The sequence below is a fragment of the Musa acuminata genome, chromosome BXJ1-6, assembly GCF_036884655.1.
Source record: "Musa acuminata AAA Group cultivar baxijiao chromosome BXJ1-6, Cavendish_Baxijiao_AAA, whole genome shotgun sequence".
Classification (NCBI taxonomy): domain Eukaryota; kingdom Viridiplantae; phylum Streptophyta; class Magnoliopsida; order Zingiberales; family Musaceae; genus Musa; species Musa acuminata.
Window position 1 is genome coordinate 38,742,895 of NC_088332.1, and position 21,118 is coordinate 38,764,012.

A 21,118-nucleotide genomic window follows, 5' to 3' on the forward strand; every position below is an offset into this window, starting at 1 on the left:
TCATCCCGAGAGGCACCTTGGCTTTGTCGGGAAACACTCTGCATCACCCTAAGTTACTCCTTAGATGTGTCGGTGTCCTACACAAACAGTCAATCTTAGGAAGTATCTTGACCTGACCCCTCCGATGCCTAAGTCAATAGAGTAGGTGGAGAGGGTTTAGTAGTGCTCAGAAGAGTTTAGGATGAGCCTGCTTACCCTGGTTGGTTTCGAGGGCTGACTTTTATACCTGATTTGTCGGTAGAGGGGGGCTAGCCGCTCATCCTCTCTCAAGCCTCTCGTATCGTTAATAGCTCATTTATGTCGATAACTAGCGAATATCTTACTGTCGGTTATATCAGGGATGGATGATTGGGGGTGCGTCGTTTGTCAAGGTAGGGGTGCACTCGAAATGGACAAGGGATGTAGGTCAGTATTAAGCGCTCAGAGAGGAGAGCTAGGCCATGTCGTCTAGGATTAATGTTCCCTACGATTAAGCATGTGAGCCTTTTCAAAGTCAAGTCTGAGGGTGATGGGTCGTAGGCGGCCAGTGATACAATCGAGGGGAAGTTAAGAGAACGGGTTTATGCTAGTCATAAGTGTTGTGCAAGTCAATCACATGAGTGATGACACATGTGACACGCTACACATTTTTTTTGCTTATTATTACTTATTGGTATTTTTCTCACTCTATATTGCTTGTTGTATATATTGTGATGTTCATGGATCTATGCAATGAGAATCAAATCGTGAAGAGATAATAATAATGAGACTGATTCGTCTTTAAACACAAACCCTAAATAATCCCAATTATAAGTTACTCGACAAGAACATCGAGATAACTAGACATGCTAGTGTGTTGTATGCTCATTCATATGATGGAGATAATTGGTCTTAGAGTTGCTCATGTGGGGACACTAGAGATACAATACAAGTGCTCATTGAAGAATAAGTTCATTCATATGATGGAGACAATTGGTCTTAGAGAAGAATATCTTATGTGTTCTTGCTCAGGCAAATCCCTGGCCAGGGATCATTTGGATTGAAAGAAAAGGTATTCTCCTAGAGAATATGACTATATGACTAGAGCGAGACTCGAGTATATTCCGTATGGATCTGACAACACTATGCCCGATATACAATTTCTAGAATATTAAATGGATGAGAGACTATAAATACACAATAACTAAGGAGTAACAAGTCCAATGGATTGGATTCTCCTGTATCGTCTAGGGACTACGGCGTAGTGGCCTAGTACATTCATAGCCGATGAGTCGAGTGAATTACTATGGAGACAATAATTCATTAAGACAGAAGGAGTTTTGACATATACAACTCACAACCAGCTCGATATTGGGCCTAGAGAGTCATACACATATGGTAGGTGTTGCAATGAGTAGAGGTTCGAATATGAGATATCTACCAGAGCTTCTATCTTATTAAATATCCAGTAAGCCGTTGAATTATTTTATAAATAAGATCCAATAAGAGCCAATAAGAGATTATTGGGTAGAGATCTATCCATCCAATAATCCAATTACCCAAGATGATATGATCCATTAGAGTTAAGTTGACAAGGATCACTATAAATAAGAGGGAAACAAAGAGGCATAGGCTAGACCCTTTTTGGCTACTATCTCTTATACTCCTCCCTTCCTCTCCTCTTCAGCTAATAACCCTAGTTTGGGGCGTGTGGACAGCAAGAAGAGCTGGCTCCTTCTTCATCACATGGTGCATGTGGAGAGAAAAATCATGTAGCGATTTGAGGAGCATCTTCTCTGCATCTACCATGTGGATCACCACTAGAGATGAGGATAGTTGACCTCCTTCATTTACTCCTATATATTTGAGATTTTACAGTAATATACAATCTCTCTATGTAATAAATCTGCCTTGACATACGTGGTTTTCATTTTACGTTTTCGGTTTTGTGCACTAATCTTCGCACGATGACAAAACATTTTTTTGTGTAAAATTTGAGATTTTTATTTTCTATTATTCCACTATGCATGCGATGCTCTATCTAGGTTTCCCAATAGTTTGGTTGCTATGTATCGATGGTTGACTCATGTGACTTCCCCTGGGTTCACGCTCTAATCGACAACCACGTGAGGGGGTGGCATAAGCACTTGCACGCATCTCGATTTCAAGTGGCGGTCTATGATTAGGTGAATCAATCATGGAATACATGTGCTATTGCTTTCCCCATTGTTTGTCCCTCCTTGAAAGGCATGTTTTAGGCTCTTAAATGGGTTTCCTGTCACATCATCTGGTTTTATTGGTTTTGTCTTGACTCGACTACCATAGCAGGAGTATTGATCTGCTGTGGTGGCTTTTAGTCATCACCTAGCCGAGGCATGGGGCACTTGGTTTTGATGGGGTGTGTTAGTCATAGTAGGCTCTATGCTTGTTCGCCCTAATTGCAGTGGGGCTTTTCCCGCTCGGCGAAGGTTTGCTTAGGCCTTGGGGCTCGTGCAATGGGCTATAGAGACCAACTCATTAAGGATGGGCCCGAATCTCATTGTCGTTGGTATAGTTTTGGTAGTGCAGTAGTGATCTTACGTTATCCTGAGGCAGATTCGGGTGAGGACAATTGTCTCCCAACAAGAGGTGAGGGGTCATTTTTGCTAGTCACATCATCCCAGCAAGCCAATCACGTGAGTGATGGCACGTGTGACTTGATACAGAATCTTTTTGCTTATTATATTTTGACTATATCACTTTATAACTATTGCATAAATGCGTATATATATTGTGATGTCCTTGGATTTGTGCAATGGGAATCGGATCGTGATGAGATCATGATAATGAGATTGATTCACCTTTAAACACATATCCTAAATAATCCCGGTCATAGGTTACTCGAGAGGGACATCGTGATAACCGGATAGACTGGTGTGCTGTATACCCGTCCATATGATGGATGCAGCTGGTCTCATAGCTACTCGTGTAGGGACACTAGGGATACAGTACAGGTGCTCATTGGAGAATGAGTTCACTGATTGATCCGCTTACGGAATGCTGGATGGTTGATGATGCCTTATTGTCAAACAGCGATTCCGTAGTCCTAGTGGTGTATCTGGTCCTTAGAATTGAGACACCAAGGATGTCCTGTATGAGTGCTCCACTCTTTGATACCAGACTTATAGGTTTGGCTGTCCCAGATCTAGTACAACTGGTCATTGGGAGTGGTAGTCGACCTTACGAGGGCTATTGAGTGTCGACAGAGGATCATCCACTCTCGGCGTCATGAGAGGAATATCCCATGTGTTCTTGCTCAGACAAATCCCTGGCCAGGGTCATTCGGGTTGAGAGAGAAAGAGTTCTCCGGGAGAATCCGATTATAGCGAGACTTGAGTAGAAACTGTATGGGTCTGACAGCACCATGCTCGATATACGGTCTCTGGGATATTAGATGGATGAGGGACTATAGGTACATGGTAACTGAGGACAGACAGGTCCAATGGATTTGATTCCCCTGTATCGTCTAGGGACTACGGCGTAGTGGCCTAGTACGTCCGTAGTCGATGAGTCGAGTGAATTATTACAGAGATAATAATTCACTGAGTTAGAAGGAGTTCTGACAGGTATGACTCACGGCCAGCTCGATATTGGACCTAGAGGGTCACACACATATGGTAGGCATTGCGATGAGTAGAGGTTCGGATATGAGATATCCGACGGAGCCCTTATCTTATTGGATGCAGATCCAATACCCACTAGGGAAGGACCCATTAGGGTTAGACACGGGATCTCTATAAATAGGAGGGATTCACAGCCTCATAGGCTAGAGTCTTTGCTTGCCCTTCCTATTCTCCTCTCCCTCTCCACCTCAGAGTAGGCCTGGAGTTTTGAGGAGCGTCGTCGCAACCCTGCTGTGTGGATCACCGCTAGAGAGGAGGACGCTTGACCTCCTTCACCCTCTCCTAAGGATCTACAAGGAAACAGGGATATACGATCTCCCTAGGTAACACAATCTCTATACGCAGTTTTGTGTTTTGCGGATTTTTGCGCACCAATCTTCGCACGACGACGAACATCTTTTTGGGAATCGGGGATTTTTGTTTTCTTGTTCTTCCACTGCGCATATGATGTCGCCCCCCCATGATTTCCCAACAGTGGTATCAGAGCCAGGTTGTTCGTGCGAATGATTGGTTTTGAACTACCTGTGTTGTGTTTAGGAAGAATATTGACGTCAAAATCGTTGGCGTAAAGGGGAAAGGGCATTAGGGTTTTCGGAAAAAAGATAGTTTTGCCCCTCGGAATTTGAGAAATTCCAGTTTCTGTCTTTTGTCCAAATTACGAAAATACCCCTATACATTCAAAAATTCCCTACATGTCCCTGATTTCAGAAAATATTAATTAATTAAAAGGTTTAGTTGATTATTATTTTATTATTATCTAGTAGTCCTACATTATGATGATTATTTATACATGTGATGTATGATGTGTGGACGGATGATCATGGACCGTGTGATGTGTGTACTTGTGATTATTATTATTGAGGTCTGCGAACCTCCATTATATTTCTCGTTTACTATCGGGCCTGCGTGCCTATGATTAAGTTGTAATCACATGAGGAGGCGCAGCGGGAGCGTGGATGCGATAGCGGGACCCACGAGACGGACGATCGTGATGCATGGAGATGCATCAAGATATCGACGGAATCGACGAGGACGAGATGGACGATCACAGGGCATGGAGATGCACCGTTGCACACATAGATCTTGATGTGAGTGATTAGGCCTACTGGCTCGGGCCTAATCATTTGAGGTTGTGGTCTATGATCATCTGGTGTGATTGCTTATACACATACTAGATAAGTATATATATTTGCATGCGATGTAGATATATATTAAATATATATATATGTGACATGTCATATTATGAGACAAAATCTTAGAAACATCTCTCGATAATATTAAGTCGGTAAACGTGAGGCAATTAGATTGACCCACGTGGCCTTCCATCGTTATAAGTAGGAACCGATTCCCGGTGTAGGTTGAGTTGGTCGAGTCCCTCGAGACTCACCTATATCGCGATTCGCTATCTTGCTTACGACATAGAGATGTCACCGGTGACTTGAGGGCATGGTATACTTGGTCGAGTCCCTCGAGGGTATATCATCAAATTAGACTCATCTTGTAACGAAGGTGTTGACTTAACCGAGCATCATGGTTGGTCGAGTCTCTCGAGGCCATGGTGATTCGGAGGCCGAACATGACGGGAATCACAAGGAGTTGTGATCGGCAAGAGTTGCCTACCTTTTAGGCTTAGTGTGATTGGTCGAGTCCCTCGAGGTTACACTAAGACGCTGATTGGATCCTGATCCCCACTAGAAGTCTGCCGGAGACTTCCGTTTCACGTGCTGAGGGTGTCGCGTGACTCGTTAGTAAAATAGTGGGAGCATATTAAGATAAAAGTCCATATCTTGATAGTTTATTTCTTGCAAAATCTGCATGTTATTCATTTCTACTACATCTTTATTTTCAGAAAATGTCGCTTTCAAATCCCTTACGTGGCATACTTGATGTCAACCGCCTCACTGGTCCAAATTATATGGATTGGCTCCGTAACTTGAGAATTGTTCTCACAGCAGAGAAAATCGTGTACGTCCTTGATACAGTGATGCCTACGCCCGAAGAAGGGGCAAGCGAGGATGAGATCGCTCGCTACATTAAGTACATTGATGACTCCACTCTTGCTCAGTGCTATATGTTGGGCTCTATGACTCTAGAGTTACAGAGACAACATGAAAAGATGGATGCCAGATCCATTCTCCTACATGTCCGCAAATTGTTTGAGGAACAGGGAAGGACTCAACGATATGAGATATCCAAGAGCCTTTTCCGCGCTAGGATGACTGAGGGGACACCGGTTCAGAACCATGTCCTAAAGATGATTGAGTGGATAGAGAAACTCACAGGTCTAGGAATGGTCCTAGAGGATAACTTGTGTATGGACATTGTGCTTCAGTCCCTACCAGATTCCTTTTCATAGTTCATAATGAATTTTAATATGAACAAGCTTGAGGTGACTCTCCCAGAGCTCCTCAATATGTTGAGGGAGGCATAGAGTACTATTAAGAAAGAGAAGCCAGTTCTCTACACTGGTGAGACCAGAAAGAAAAGGAAAGCAGAAAGGTCCCTTAAGAAGGGAAAGGGCAAGGGCAAACAAGGTAAAGCAAAGGTTGCTAAGAAAGACCCAGCAAAGGACAAAGGCCAGTGCTTCTACTGTGGTAAAGATGGGCATTGGAAGAGAAACTACAAAGAGTACCTTGCAGAAAGGGCGAAACAAAAGCTTGATGAAGCTTCAGGTACATTCATGATCAGTCTCCATTTGTCAGACTCTTATGATAACACATGGGTATTGGATACCGGTAGTGCTTATCATATATGCAATTCGTTGCAAATTCTGGCAAGGCCTAGGAGACTAGAGAGAGGCGAGATGGACCTCAAGATGGGTAATAGAGCAAAAGTTACTGTATTAGCTGTTGGCGAGGTCGTCCTACATCTGCCTAGTGGAGCTTTTATTGCATTAGATGCATGTTATTTTGTTCCTTCTATTATCAAAAACATTATCTTCATTTCATGTTTAACAGTTAGTGGATATAAATTTGTTTTTTAGAACAATCGTTGTTCGATATTATTAGATGATAAGATCATCACGAGAGGAATATTGCATAAAGGTTTGTTTATGCAAGACACTACTCAACATATCATGAATGTAAGTGTCTAAGAGGAAACGAGATGAGGTGAATAGTGCATACCTATGGCATTGTAGGCTAGGTCACATCCATGAAAGAAGGATTCAAAAGTTGCTAAATGATGGATATCTAGATCCATTCGACTATGTGTCATATGCAACTTGTGAGCCTTGCATTCGTGGAAAACTGACCAAATCTCCATTTAGTAGAACTGGATAGAGAACCAATGAGTTGTTGGAACTCATACATAGTGATGTATGTGGACCCATATCAACTCATGCCATTGGAGGTTACTCCTATTTCATTATATTTACTGATGATTTCTCAAGGTATGGATATGTGTACTTAATGAAGTACAAGTCCGAGGCCTTTGAGAAATTCAGAGAGTATAAGAATGAGATGGAGAACCAAACTGGAAAGAGTATCAAAACTTTTCGATCAGATCGAGGAGGTGAGTACTTAAGTACAGAGTTTACTCAGTTCCTCAAGGACCATGGGATATTATCCCAATGGACACCTCCTTATACACCCCAGCTCAATGGTGTCTTTGGAAGGAGAAATTGTACGTTATTGGATATGGTACGGTCCATGATGAGTTTCGCTGACCTACCCATCTCATTCTGGGGATATGCCCTAGAAACCGCAGCTTACATTCTAAACAGAGTTCCAACTAAGTCGGTAATGTCTACACCATATGAGATATGGAAAGGGAAGAAGCATGATCTTAAGGTTGTTAAGATTTGGGGCTGCCCTACCCATGTTAAAAGATACAACCCTGATAAGTTAGAATCAAGGACAGAGCGATGCAAATTTATGGGATACCCCAAGGAAACTTGTGGGTATTATTTCTATCATCTCGAGGACCAAAAGGTCTTTGTAGCTAAGAGAGCAGTGTTCCTTGAGAAGGAACACATTCTTGGCGGAGACAGTGGGAGAATGATAGAGTTGAGCGAGGTTGGAGAACCAAGCTCAAGCACCACTCTACAGCCCGAGTCTGTTCAAGTACCTAATACACAAGTATCAACTTTACGCAGGTCTGATAGAGTATCCCATCCTCCTGAGAGATATGTGAGACATATTAGAGCAGAGGATGTAGAGGATATTGATCCTCAGACCTACGAGGAGGCTATTATGAGTATAGACTCCGGGAAGTGGAAAGAAGCCATGAATTCTGAGATGGATTCTATGTACTCCAATAAGGTTTGGAACCTAGTTGATGTGCCCGAAGGTATTGTACCCATCGATTGCAATTGGATCTTTAAGAAAAAGATCGGAGTAGATAGAAAGGTAGAGACCTATAAAGCAAGGCTAGTGGCTAAGGGGTATCGTCAAAGGCAAGGTGTTGACTACGACGAAACTTTCTCACCCGTAGCAATGCTAAAATCTATCAGAATTCTATTGGCTATTGCAGCACACTACGATAATGAGATCTGGCAGATGGATGTGAAAACCGCATTCCTCAACGGGAACCTCGAGGAGGAGGTGTATATGATGCAACCTGAGGGATTCGTGTCCAAGAACTGCCCAGATAAGGTGTGTAGGTTGCTTAGATCCATTTATGGACTAAAGCAAGCTTCCCGAAGTTGGAACATAAGATTTGATGAGGCAATCAGATCCTATGACTTCGTTAAGAACGAAGATGAGCCTTATGTATACAGAAAGGTAAGTGGGAGCGCTATCACCTTTTTGGTGTTATATGTGGATGACATCCTCATCATTGGGAATGATGTAGGAATGCTATCCACAGTAAAGGCTTGGTTATCTAGACACTTCTCCATGAAGGACTTAGGGGAAGCATCCTATATTTTGAGGATTAGAATCTATAGAGATAGATCCAAGAGGATGATTGGCTTGTCCCAGTCCAGGTACATAGAAACCATTGTCAAAAGGTTTAGCATGGAAAATTCTAAGAGAGGTCTCATACCGATGAGACATGGGATATCGTTTTCTACGAGTATGTCCCCAAAGACTCCAGAAGAAAGGGCAAACATGGATATGATACCTTATGCCTCAGCAATAGGGTCTATCATGTATGTCATGCTATGTACTAGGCCTGATATAGCACATGCTCTGAGTGTCACGAGCAGGTATCAGGCAGATCCAGGCTTGGAGCACTGGAAAGCAGTAAAGTGTATCCCTAAGTACTTGAGAAAGACTAAGGAAATTTTACTAGTATATGGAGGTAATAGCCTTAAGGTTGAAGGCTACACTGACTCAAGTTTTCAGTCTGATGTCGATGATAACAAGTCAAATTCAGGGTATGTGTACACCTTGAATGGAGGAGCAGTGTGCTGGAAGAGTTCCAAGCAAGATACCACTGCTGACTCGACCACAGAGGCGGAGTACATTACTGCATCAGATGCAGCAAAGGAGGGAGTCTGGGTGAAGATGTTCATCACAGATTTGGGAGTCGTTCCGAATAGCGAGAAGTCAACTTCCTTATATTGTGACAACTATGGGGCGATTACTCAAATAAGGGAACCCGGGTCTCATCAGAAGTGTTCTGAGGAGGTTCCAGCTTATTAGAGAGATCGTAACTCGAGGAGATGTAGCAGTGGAAAGAGTTTCATCCGAAGATAACATTGCAGATCCACTAACAAAGCCGTTGTCTCAGATTGTCTTTGAGCATCACAGGAGTCTGATAGGGATCAGACACATAGGTGATTGGCTTTAGGTCAAGTGGGAGATTGCTAGTCATAGGTGCCCAGCAAGCCAATCACGTGAGTGATGGCACGTGTGACTTGATACAGAATCTTTTTGCTTATTATATTTTGGCGTATATCACTTTATAACTATTGCATAAATGCATATATATATATTGTGATGTCCTTGGATTTGTGCAATGGGAATCGGATCGTGATGAGATCACGATAATGAGATCGATTCACCTTTAAACACATATCCTAAATAATCCCGGTCATAGGTTACTCGAGAGGGACATCGTGATAACCGGATAGACTGGTGTGTTGTATACCCATCCATATGATGGATGCAGTTGGTCTCATAGCTACTCGTGTAGGGACACTAGGGATACAGTATAGGTGCTCATTGGAGAATGAGTTCACTGATTGATCCGCTTACGGAATGTTGGATGGTTGATGATGCCTTATTGTAAGACAACGATTCCGTAGTCCTAGTGGTGTATCTGGTCCTTAGACTTGAGACACCAAGGATGTCCTGTATGAGTGCTCCACTCTTTGATACCAGACTTATAGGTTTGGCTGTCCCAGATCTAGTGCAGCTGGTCATTGGGAGTGGTAGTCGACCTTACGAGGGCTATTGAGTGTCGACAGAGGATCATCCACTCTCGGCGTCATGAGAGGAATATCCCATGTGTTCTTGCTTAGAAAAATCCCCGACCAAGGTCATTCGGGTTGAGAGAGAAAGAGTTCTCCGGGAGAATCTGATTAGAGCGAGACTTGAGTAGAAACCGTATGGGTCTGACAGCACCATGCTCGATATACGGTCTCTGGGATATTAGATGGATAAGGGACTATAGGTACATGGTAACTGAGGACAGACAGGTCCAATGGATTTGATTCCCCTGTATCGTCTGGGGACTACGGCGTAGTGGCCTAGTACGTCCGTAGTCGATGAGTCGAGTGAATTATTACAGAGATAATAATTCACTGAGTTAGAAGGAGTTCTGACAGGTATGACTCACGGCCAGCTCGATATTGGGCCTAGAGGGTCACACACATATGGTAGGCATTACGATGAGTAGAGGTTCGGATATGAGATATCCAACGGAGCCCTTGTCTTATTGGATGCAGATCCAATACCCACTAGGGAAGGACCCATTAGGGTTAGACACGGGATCTCTATAAATAGGAGGGATTCACAGCCTCATAGGCTAGAGTCTTTGCTTGCCCTTCCTATTCTCCTCTCCCTCTCCACCTCAGAGTAGGCCTGGAGTTTTGAGGAGCGTCGTCGCAACCCTGCTGTGTAGATCACCGCTAGAGAGGAGGACGCTTGACCTCCTTCACCCTCTCCTAAGGATCTGCAAGGAAACAGGGATATACGATCTCCCTAGGTAACACAATCTCTATACCCAGTTTTGTGTTTTGCGGATTTTTGCGCACCAATCTTCGCACGACGAGGAACATCTTTTTGGGAATCGGGGATTTTGGTTTTCTTGTTCTTCCGCTGCGCATATGATGTCGCCCCCCCATGATTTCCCAACAATTTTGGCACCTCTTCCCTGATTCTTCCCAACAAGAGGACAATTGAGAGAGAGCTTTATCTGTGCCCTAACCTCTTCCCTGACTCTTGCTTTCTTGCGTTTCTTCATCTTATTAGGGTTGGTGAGGATTATTTTTGGTATTATTCAAATAGAGTACCATTTAAGAAAAAAAAAGAAGGCACATTTTGAGAAAAAAATAAAAATAAATTTTTTTCAAGAAACTATATATAATTTTAGATTAGGTCATTATGATATTTAAATATAAAGAGAAAAATAATAGTTGCTTATTTCTAAGAGTGAAATGTACTTTTCTTATATTAAGGCACAAGAAAAAAAATAAGAGAGAGAATTTTTTTTTTTTATCAGAATCAGATGGTCTATATCGAAGATTTGAATCCCATTATATTTTCCTCCATAATAGTTAGTGCAGATAATGATTGGTGTTAACAATGGTATTTTATTAGTCAACGGATTGAGCGCTCGATTTGAATATGATATGGATAATATTGCACCCTCCCGCTCCCTCCATATGTGAACAAACAATAAAGTCATAGGAATCAATGTGATCATTAAGGACAACATATATCATGTATTATGATATTCATGGATCTGTATAATGAGAATCGAATCATGATAAAATCATAATAATAAGACTGATTCGTCTTTAAATACAGATCATAAATAATCTCGGTCATATGTTATTTGAGAGGAACATCGAGATAACCAAATATACTAGTGTACTTTATACTCATCTATATGATAGAGATGACTAATCTCATAGCTGTTCGTGTGGGGACACTAGGGATACAGTGTATTTGCTCATTGAAGAATGAGTTCACTCATTGATTTGCTTATGGAATGTTGGATGGTTGATGATACCTCATTTTTAAATAACGATTTCATCATCCTAGTAGTGTATCTGGTCTTTAGACTTGAGACGACAATGATATCATGTATGAGTACTTTACTCTTTGATACCATATTTATAGGTTTGGAAGTTCCAGATCTAGCACAACCGGTTATCGGGAGTAGTAGCTAAACTTACGAGAGCTATTTAGTGTCGATAGAGGATCATCCACTCTCGGTGTTATGAGAGGAATATCCCATGTGCCCTTGTTTAAGCAAATCCCTAGCTAGGGTCATTTGGATTGAGAGAAAAATTCTATGGGAGAATCCGATTAAGACGAGACTCGAGTAGAAATTATATAAGCCTGATAACACCATACCCTGAATGTGATATCTGGGATATTAGATGGATAAGGGACTATATATACATAGTAATTGCAAACAGATAGGTTTAATGGATGGCGTAGTGACCTATTACATCCGTAGTCGATGAGTCGAGTGAATTATTATAGAGATAATAATTCACTGAGTCAGAAGGAGTTCTGACATATATGACTCATGACTAGCTCGATATTAGGCATAAAGGGTCACACACATATGGTTGGTGTTGCGATGAGTATAGGATCAGATATGAGATATCTGCAAAAGCCCCTATCTTATTGGATGTCCAATAAGCATTTGAATTATTAGATCCTATATATGAGATCCAATAAGAGCTAGTAAGAGATTATTGGGTAAAGATCCACTAATATAAGAGGCTTGGGTAGTTGGATGAAGATCCAATATCCAATAAAGCAAGATCCATTAGGGTTAAGTTGATAGAGGGTCTTTATAAATATGAGGAAACCAAAGGGTATAGGCTAGATCTCTTTTAGCTGCCACCTCCTATTCTTCTCACCCTCTCTTCTCCTCAGCTAACAGCCTCTATTTATGGTGTGTGCACAATAAGAAGAGTCAACCCCTTCTTGATTGCGTGGTGCATGCGAAGAGGAGATTTGTACAGCGATTTGAGGAGCATCTTCGCAGCCCCTACTATGTGGATTACTACTAGAGAGGAGGACAGTTGATCTCCTTCATCCTCTCCCACAAATCTATAGGATTTCAGGGATATACGATATCCCTAGATAACACATATCCCTTAACACGTGTGGTTTTTTAGTTTTGTAGTTTTTTTCGCACCAATCTTCGTACGATGATGAAATCTTTTTTTTTTAATGAAAATATAATATTTTTGTTTTATATTATTTTGTTGCGCATATGATTTCACCCTAGGTTTCCCAACAAGGGTGATAGGTCATTAGTGGTCAGTGATGCGATCGAGGGGGAAGCTGAGAGGATAGATTTGGTCACTATGTATCGATGGTCGACTCATGCAACTTCCCTAGGATTCACACTCTGATCGATGACCACATGAGGGGGTGGCATGAGCTCTTGCACGCATCTTTATTCTAAGTGGTGGTCCATGACTAGATGAGTTAGCAGTGCAATGCCTGGTCTATTGCTTTTCTTATCGTTTGCCCCCCCCCCCCCTCGAAAGGCATGCTTTAGCAGTGCAATGGCACGTGATCTGGCTTCGTTGGTTTTATCGAGCTTCACAATTCACGCGTTTCGAGCACCTTTCATCATTGTGCTTAGTCGTCGAGTTGGTAGCCAAGTCTTGTGGCTAACTTATGCCAGGGACTTCGTGGCTAATGACGGTGTGAGTTGGCTTTCTCAACCCAATTATCTGAGATGTGCAATATCTTTTTTTCCCGCTGGGCGTGTTTTATAGTTGCCTCATTCCACCACAATGGCTTCTATTGTAGCGAGTCTTGGATTGACTGTCATAGCGGGATTTGCAGCTCCGCCATAGCAAGTTTCCACCATGGCATATTTGTTTTTCTCTGGTCTTCCCCTTCCGCTCCGGGAGTTCATTTCTTCTCTAATTTTTTACCTCCCACTTTCGCTTAAGGAGGTTTTCTTCTCTGTTTTATTTTTGACCTCCCACTTTTGTTTTTTACCCCCTTTTGCTCCCCGACTTGGAGGTTGTTTCTTCTTCATTTATCACCGTCCCCCCCTTTCGCTTCAAGAAGGCAGACGACTAGCTCTCCTTCTATTGCTCCCAAGAGAGGGGGCGTTGGTTTTGATGCTCAGCTATGGCGGGCCTTGGCTTGATCGCTATTGTGGGAGTATTGATCTATTGTGGTGACTTTCATCATAGCAGGTTTTGGCTCGACCATCGTAATAGGAGTATTAATCTATTGTGGCGGCTTTCGGTCATCACCTGGACGAGGCACATGACACTTGGTTTTAATGGGGTGTGTTAGTCATGGCAAGCTCCGTGCCTATTAGCCCTAATTGTAGCAGGGCTTTTCTCACCTGGTGAAGGGTTCTTTGGGCCTCAAGACTCATGCAACGTCATGGGATTTAGAGACTTTAGCTTGTTGAGGATGGGCCCGAATCCAATTGTCATTGGTATAGGTTTAACGGTGCGATAAAGATCTCGCGTTGTTTCGAGGTGGATTCTAGTGAGAACAACTATCTCGCGGCATGAGGTGAGGGGTCCTTTTGGTGCCTCTTCGATTGTGAGGGAGGGTTTTATTTATGCTCTAATCTCTTCCTCCACTCTTGCTTCCTTATATTTCTTTGTCTTATTAGGGTTGATGATAATTTTGAAGTTTGGGTCATTATGGTATTTAAATATAAAGAGAAAAATAACAGTTGTTTATTTCTAAGGGTGAAATGTACTTTTCTTATATTAAAGCACAAAGAAAAAAATAAAAAAAGAGAGAAAAAATAATTTTTTATCAGCATCCGATGGTCCATATCGAAGATCTAAATTACATTATGTTTTCCTCCATAATAGTTATTGCAGATAATGATTAGTGTTGACAAAGGTATTTGACGAGTCAATAGATTGAGCGCTCGATTTGGATGCAGTTCTCATCGTATGTATCAGCTTCATCTTTTCCCATGTATAGATGTTGAATATCTTACTGCAACTATAAGATTTAGAAAAACTAAATACATGGAGGAACTTTTCAACAACAACAACAAATAAGAAACCATATTTTCTTTTCAATCTGTGCATGTTACTGTTGTTTTAATACCGGCTGTCAGTAGTTAACTACTTTGAGTTGGCAGCCATAATCTCTTCCTCGTTCTAAAGCGTGATGTTGACTAGATTGCAACCCATAAAGCTTACTGACGACGGGGTCTCATCGAGCTCATGACGCCGGTCATGAAAAGTCAGCCAACCCAACCTTACTCTTAAAGTCTGAATGATACTTGCCACCCACTTAACGTACAAATTCAAAAGCCACCATTATAATCGTATATTTTCCTGCGGAATCGTCACAGTACGGGGGAAAGAAAGAAAGAAAGAGAAGTAGCTGATACAGAAAAGAAAATAAAAGAAAGGTGATTCGAGTCTTCGGCTTTTAGTATCTCATAAGAGCTTATTAGGCTCTCCTATGACGAGTCGCTGCAGTAAAATGCCTTCAACTGGGATCCAGATTTGCGATGTGACATGATTACTGCAGAGTCATTAGTTGGTGGGATGCCATGGCCCCTAGTATTTGATAACTTGGACATCGTTGTGTATGTTTGACTGATCCATTTGCCTCCCAAAACCTTCCACCAGATGCAGAAACTGGCCAGGAGAAGGAGATGCTTCAGCTCGAGGAACATGGCCGTCATCCCATGCTCGATTCTTCTTCTTCTGTTCTCCGTGGTCGCTGTTCAGGTTGGAGGTCAGTTTACGGACGGTCTCGGTAAGTAATTCTATCTTGCTTCCCCTTTACCTTCTTTCCAGACCATGTTCTTTGAATGTAGGTTTTCTCCATGCAAATGTTTACAGGAACTGTACAAATAAGACATCTTCCTGTAGATATCAGTAGTGAAACAGGATCTGACTGTCCGAGGAAACATAGATCATCCACATGAGTTAGAGGAGAATATTAGCATGGTCAACAGAAATAGGATTTGTAACTAATATCATCCACGAGAGGCCCTTTCATACATCGATCTAATAAAATTTTCCTTTGTTGGGTTGATGTGTGGAGTGTTACGGTTGGTCATTATCTTAGAAGTTTTAATTATATTTTGGAGTATTAAGGATCCAAGTAATAAGAAGAATAATCCTTAAATAATTAAGATTTATTCCTATGAATAGATCATAAGTTTTAATGTTCTAATGATAGGGAGAGACACAAACAAAGATACTTTAGATGATCCAAGTTTTTCTAGTGGATTGAAAAAAGAGTTATTTGGAGTTTATATGAGAAAGTATATCTGGGTTTTGGGTTAAATCAAGAGAAAATAATTTTGTATATTGGATTTTGTTATATAGTAAAGAATTTGATCTTCTTTGTGGGTATAAACAGGGAATTATCGAACCACATTAATATTATATTATCTTTTTGATATTTACTTAAAATTTATCTGATTTCAAAGTTTTTTCTCTTTTCTCAACAAAGTAGTATCATAGTTCAAAAGATTCAGTGATCATAGATTTAATAAAAATATCATTGGTCTGTTGATTTTATTATCAAAAAAATTGATAGAAGGAACAGTTTCACCCTGTAGCATAGGTATAAAAAAATAATCTTCAAATAATTATGTTTGTACTATCAAGGAAAATAATCCCTCTACTATCATATTATTATTATTATTTTTATTGTCTTCACACCATCTAGGAAAATAATTCCTCTACAATCATTGACCTATTGGTTTCATTCCTAAGAGGCTGATTGATTGTGATCACCCCTTATTTAAGATATTGATATCTACTTGTCTCAACCATCAACCACAAGAAATAAAATAGCAATCGTGAAAACAATTTAAATAATGATTGATTTTACAACTGAGCTGAATGTATCCATATATTCTTATTCACTCTTAGAGGAAACACATATTTCATATTTCATATTTTATATTTCGGTATCATAATATAATATACATATTTCAATGAACATATAGATGCTCATGATTGGTCAGTTGGATGTATATTGTTGTTGTAAACTGTGTCAAATACTCTCATGCCTTTTCTTCTTTCTACGGCCTCTTCTCTACTCAAACATTTCATACATGTCTTCCCAGGTTTTATTAGCCTTGATTGTGGATATGGACGTGATGCTCAAGCATATTACGTGGGCCCATTTTCCGGTATAACATACGTCTCTGATGCTCCTTACACAGACAGTGGCGAGACTCATAACATAACCTTAGTATACGCATCAGTAACGCTCCCCCAGCGATTCCTCACCGTGAGAAGCTTCCCTAGTGGAGCTCGGAACTGCTACACCTTCAAATCAATGACCCCACGGCTTAAGTATCTCATCAGGGCATCATTCTTTTATGGCAACTATGATTCCAAAAACAGTTCTTCTGTTCAGTTTGATCTCCATCTTGACGTCAACTTTTGGAAGACGATGACTGTGACCAACAGATCGAGGAGGTATTACACAGAAACTATCATGGAAGCCACAACCGATCTGATATCAGTTTGCCTTGTGAACACTGGCCGTGGAACTCCCTTCATCTCTTCGCTGGAGCTCAGACCGCTCAACCGCACTCTTTATCCAGTCGTGAACGCATCTCTCAGTCTAATTCTCTCGTCGCGGTTTGACATGGGGCGGTTAGGTGATTACGTGAGGTCAGTAACATGAGATCCATCAGCATAGCTATTGATCCATTTGAGATTGATCTTTCTTTTCGCCTGATAACATAACAGGTTTCGTTCCGATCCCCATGATCGCATCTGGAATCCATTTGACGACACAACCTCTTTGACAAAGACATTAACTGATCTCACAGTCGAAAATCCAGTGGATGATCACTTTGAGGCACCTAATGTCGTCATGGAGACTGCAGTTGTCCCTGTGAAATCCAACAAACTGGAACTCAGTTTGGCAACAGAACCCGGGGGCCTCGATGAATACTACGCAGTCCTACACTTCTCTGAGCTGAAGCCACTGCTCCAGAATGAATCGAGGCAGTTCTTCGTCTACCTCGGAGGAACCTTGCTGAATGATGCCAAACCCGTCACCCCGGACTACCTTTCTTCCAGCGCTGTATACAGCACAAACCCTACTTCAGCACCTACTCACTACAACATCTCCCTTGTTTCCACAAGCGATTCCACCCTTCCACCTATCCTCAACGCAGTGGAGGTGTTTTCTGCAATGCAGAACACGATTGTGCCATCAGATAGCAGAAATGGTAACGGTGACATAAATGTCATCCATTGCTTCTTTATGTTGTTAGTATCTTATGTTTGTTTCGTTCTTTCATGTTGTTCAATCAGTTGATGCAATGGTGGAAATCAAAGGAACGTATGCTGTGAAGAGGAATTGGATGGGCGATCCATGCATGCCAAAAGCTTATGCTTGGGATGGATTGAATTGTACTGTTGATGTAGCTGGAGTTTCAAGGATCACTGCAATGTGAGTTTGTAATTTAACATGAAGATAATGCAGCAATTAAACAAAAGAAAACATGGATTTTAGGAAGCAAAAGGAATATGGATGAACACAGTAACGGGTTTCACATGTTCTGCAGAAATCTTTCGCACGGTGCTTTGACCGGCGAAATATCAACTTCTTTTGCCAACCTCAGTGAAATCCAATACTTGTGAGTACTTCTTCTGGAGTAGGTGATATCAACTTCTTAGTGTGATCTTGGCAATATATATAATCTGATGTCAATTGTGCAGGGATTTGTCTTACAATTACTTGACAGGGTCAATACCGGCATTTCTAGCATATCTGCCATCGCTGAAGTACCTGTAAGTATTCCTAATGACTTCTATGATTCCTTTGCTGAAACTATTGAGGCTTAACTTCAAGAAGCTACTTGCAGAGATTTGGCAAACAATGAACTGAGTGGATTAGTACCTTCTTCTCTCCTTACAAAATCACAGAATGGATCACTTACTTTAAGGTTTATTTCCTTCTCGAAACCTCCCATTTCTCTCTGTTTTATGCCTTATAATTCAACGCCAAGATAAAACATAAATTAAATCATTACTCATTGCAATTCATCACCATTTTTCTCCAAAGCTATTAATTGACCTTGAAATCCTTCAAATGGTAGAATCGAGGGCAATAGGAATGTTTGTTTCAATGCCACTTCATGCGAAGCAAAGCCGAAGAAAACTTCACCAACTATTATTGTTATATCCTGCGTAATTCCTGTCGCCTTGTTGCTGATGCTGGTAGTCCTCTGCATCCTGAGAAAGCAACAAGGTAGTCTCTTCTTCGTGCACATTCAACGCCGTGATTTGTGTTTAATGGTATGTATGTATCTTCTTGAAATCTACAGCCAGAGGTAGACACATGAAGGGGTCGAAAGAATACGCGTTCCAGATCGACAATCGACGATTCACGTACACGGAGCTGAAGAAGATCACGAAGAACTTCGACAGAGTTCTAGGGAACGGAGGGTTTGGGACTGTCTACTATGGCCAACTGGAGAACGGCATTGAAGTCGCTGTGAAGATGCTGTCTCACACATCATCAGAAGAGTTTGTCACCGAGGTAGTAATCTGTCGCCTTCCAGCTTCGATCATGCTCGGCGTCATGTTGATCCCATTGCGTTGCAGGCCCAGCATTTGTCGAGGGTGCATCACAGGAATCTGGTTTCTATGATCGGCTACAGTATTGATGGAGAGCACCTGGCGTTGGTCTACGAGTACATGTCTCAGGGAACTCTCAAAGAGCATCTTAGAGGTTCTACCTAGAGTACCTACACTCTCCACTTTATGCCACATTACTACTCTGTTTGTACACACATCCTCATCAACTCAGCAAACAAAACAATTGGATTGATCTTTCAGTGGAATCACTGACAACTCGTCGTGTCGTTTTAGCAGAGTCTCGCGGCGATAGACCTTTGAGTTGGGAACAGCGACTCCGAATTGCTCTTGAAGCTTCACAAGGTTTGAATCAAATAAGTATTCTCTGCACATTCTTTAACATGCACGCGCACAGAGAGAGAGAGAGAGAGAGAGAGAGAGAGATGTTTATTTGCTTTCATTATGCATTCATGGATTCGAATGATGTGTAGGGCTGGAGTATTTGCACACCGGATGCAAGCCTTCACTGATCCATAGAGATGTCAAGACTTCAAACATCCTCTTGAACGAAAGATTAGAGGCGAAGATATCAGATTTTGGACTGTCCAAGGCTTTTGAAAATGATGAGCGCAGCCATGTATCAACCAAGGTCGTCGGCACCCCGGGATACCTTGATCCAGAGTATGTCATGTCTTCCATTCCTGCAATCTTCTTATACGACCAAGTTAAGAGCATAAGATCAATGGCATTTCATATTCTGTGACTTTCAAGGTACTACGTGAAGAACCAACTCAGCGAGAAGAGTGATGTGTACAGCTTTGGGGTGGTTCTCCTGGAACTGATCACAGGCCAACCTCCCACACTAATTGGTTCAGAAAAGATTCACATAGTTGAATGGGTTTACGAAAGGCTTGCGAAAGGGAACGTAGAGGACGTCGTCGACAAAAGCCTGCAAGGTGAGTATGATGTGAATTGTGCTTGGAAGATTGCCTACGTAGCTCTCAACTGTGCCATGCAATCCTCCACCAAGAGGCCGACGATGACGGAGGTGGTGATGCAGCTGAAAGAGAGGTTGGCACTGCAGAGTAATCTTGATGAGACCCAACTCGAACACAAAAACACTCTGAAACTACTTAAAGAACATGGTGAGATGCACCGGATCAGTCCGTTTGAGATCGAATGTGCAAGCATATCAGACAAAGATGGTCCATCAGCAAGATGAACTTGATGTGACTTCTATCATGTCTGCTCCCAGTCTCCGTCGCAGTTTACATGCTTCAGTAAAAGCTTAAAATTGTTTGGATTCCTGTGTGTTGTATATTATGATGTTGATTCTGATGTCAGCAGTCCACTATTTGTTTCCTTTCCCATGCCTCTTCGAAGGCTAGGATTGAAAGCATATTGCATTGCGACAATGAGAAGTTCCAATATTATACTTGGGCGTCAGTCTTTTACGTCTGGAATAAGTCATCATCTATCTGAATAATAAGAACATTGAACATTGAACACTGTAACATCTCTGTAATATCATTGAAGAATACTCGTTTTATATATGGTTTTACGTGATATGTGTGCATACGATTAGGGTCAAATCTTTGCTTGAACTTGATTTCAGATAGAATGTCCTCACTAAGTGCACGTCAAATCCTTTATTAAAAGATAATTCTTTTTCCATAATTCACATATAAGTTCGTTGCCGCATGTGCTTAAGTCGCACAAAGAGGTTTATGCGTCATTACCATTCTGATGAATCCAAGTAGACTGCAGGTCGATCTGCTCCGCTCGATCTTATCATCATCATGCTGGAATTTCGACCACGTGTCTCGGAGAACGCGGTATGGTCTCTCGTATG

At 41.6% G+C, this 21,118-nt stretch overlaps 1 protein-coding gene across 2 annotated transcripts; it reads left to right on the forward strand.

Moving 5' to 3' along the window:
- The first annotated feature begins 15,077 nt into the window (after positions 1-15,077).
- On the forward strand, positions 15,078-20,720 carry LOC135676873 (probable LRR receptor-like serine/threonine-protein kinase At1g51880). 2 transcript variants are annotated; one of them, XM_065188537.1, is made up of 14 exons: positions 15,078-15,244; positions 15,334-15,463; positions 16,791-17,346; positions 17,425-17,912; positions 17,998-18,136; positions 18,252-18,323; positions 18,406-18,477; positions 18,552-18,632; positions 18,786-18,937; positions 19,014-19,228; positions 19,294-19,420; positions 19,564-19,629; positions 19,758-19,947; positions 20,038-20,720. In XM_065188537.1, exons 2-14 carry the CDS (start codon positions 15,334-15,336, stop codon positions 20,486-20,488), a joined length of 2,739 nt encoding a protein of 912 aa, XP_065044609.1. In that variant the 5' UTR covers positions 15,078-15,244; the 3' UTR covers positions 20,489-20,720. The 2 variants fall into 2 exon arrangements, with proteins under 2 accessions (XP_065044609.1, XP_065044608.1); XM_065188536.1 differs by lacking the exon at positions 15,078-15,244 and having other exon boundaries at positions 15,289-15,463.
- The last annotated feature ends 398 nt before the right edge of the window (positions 20,721-21,118 follow it).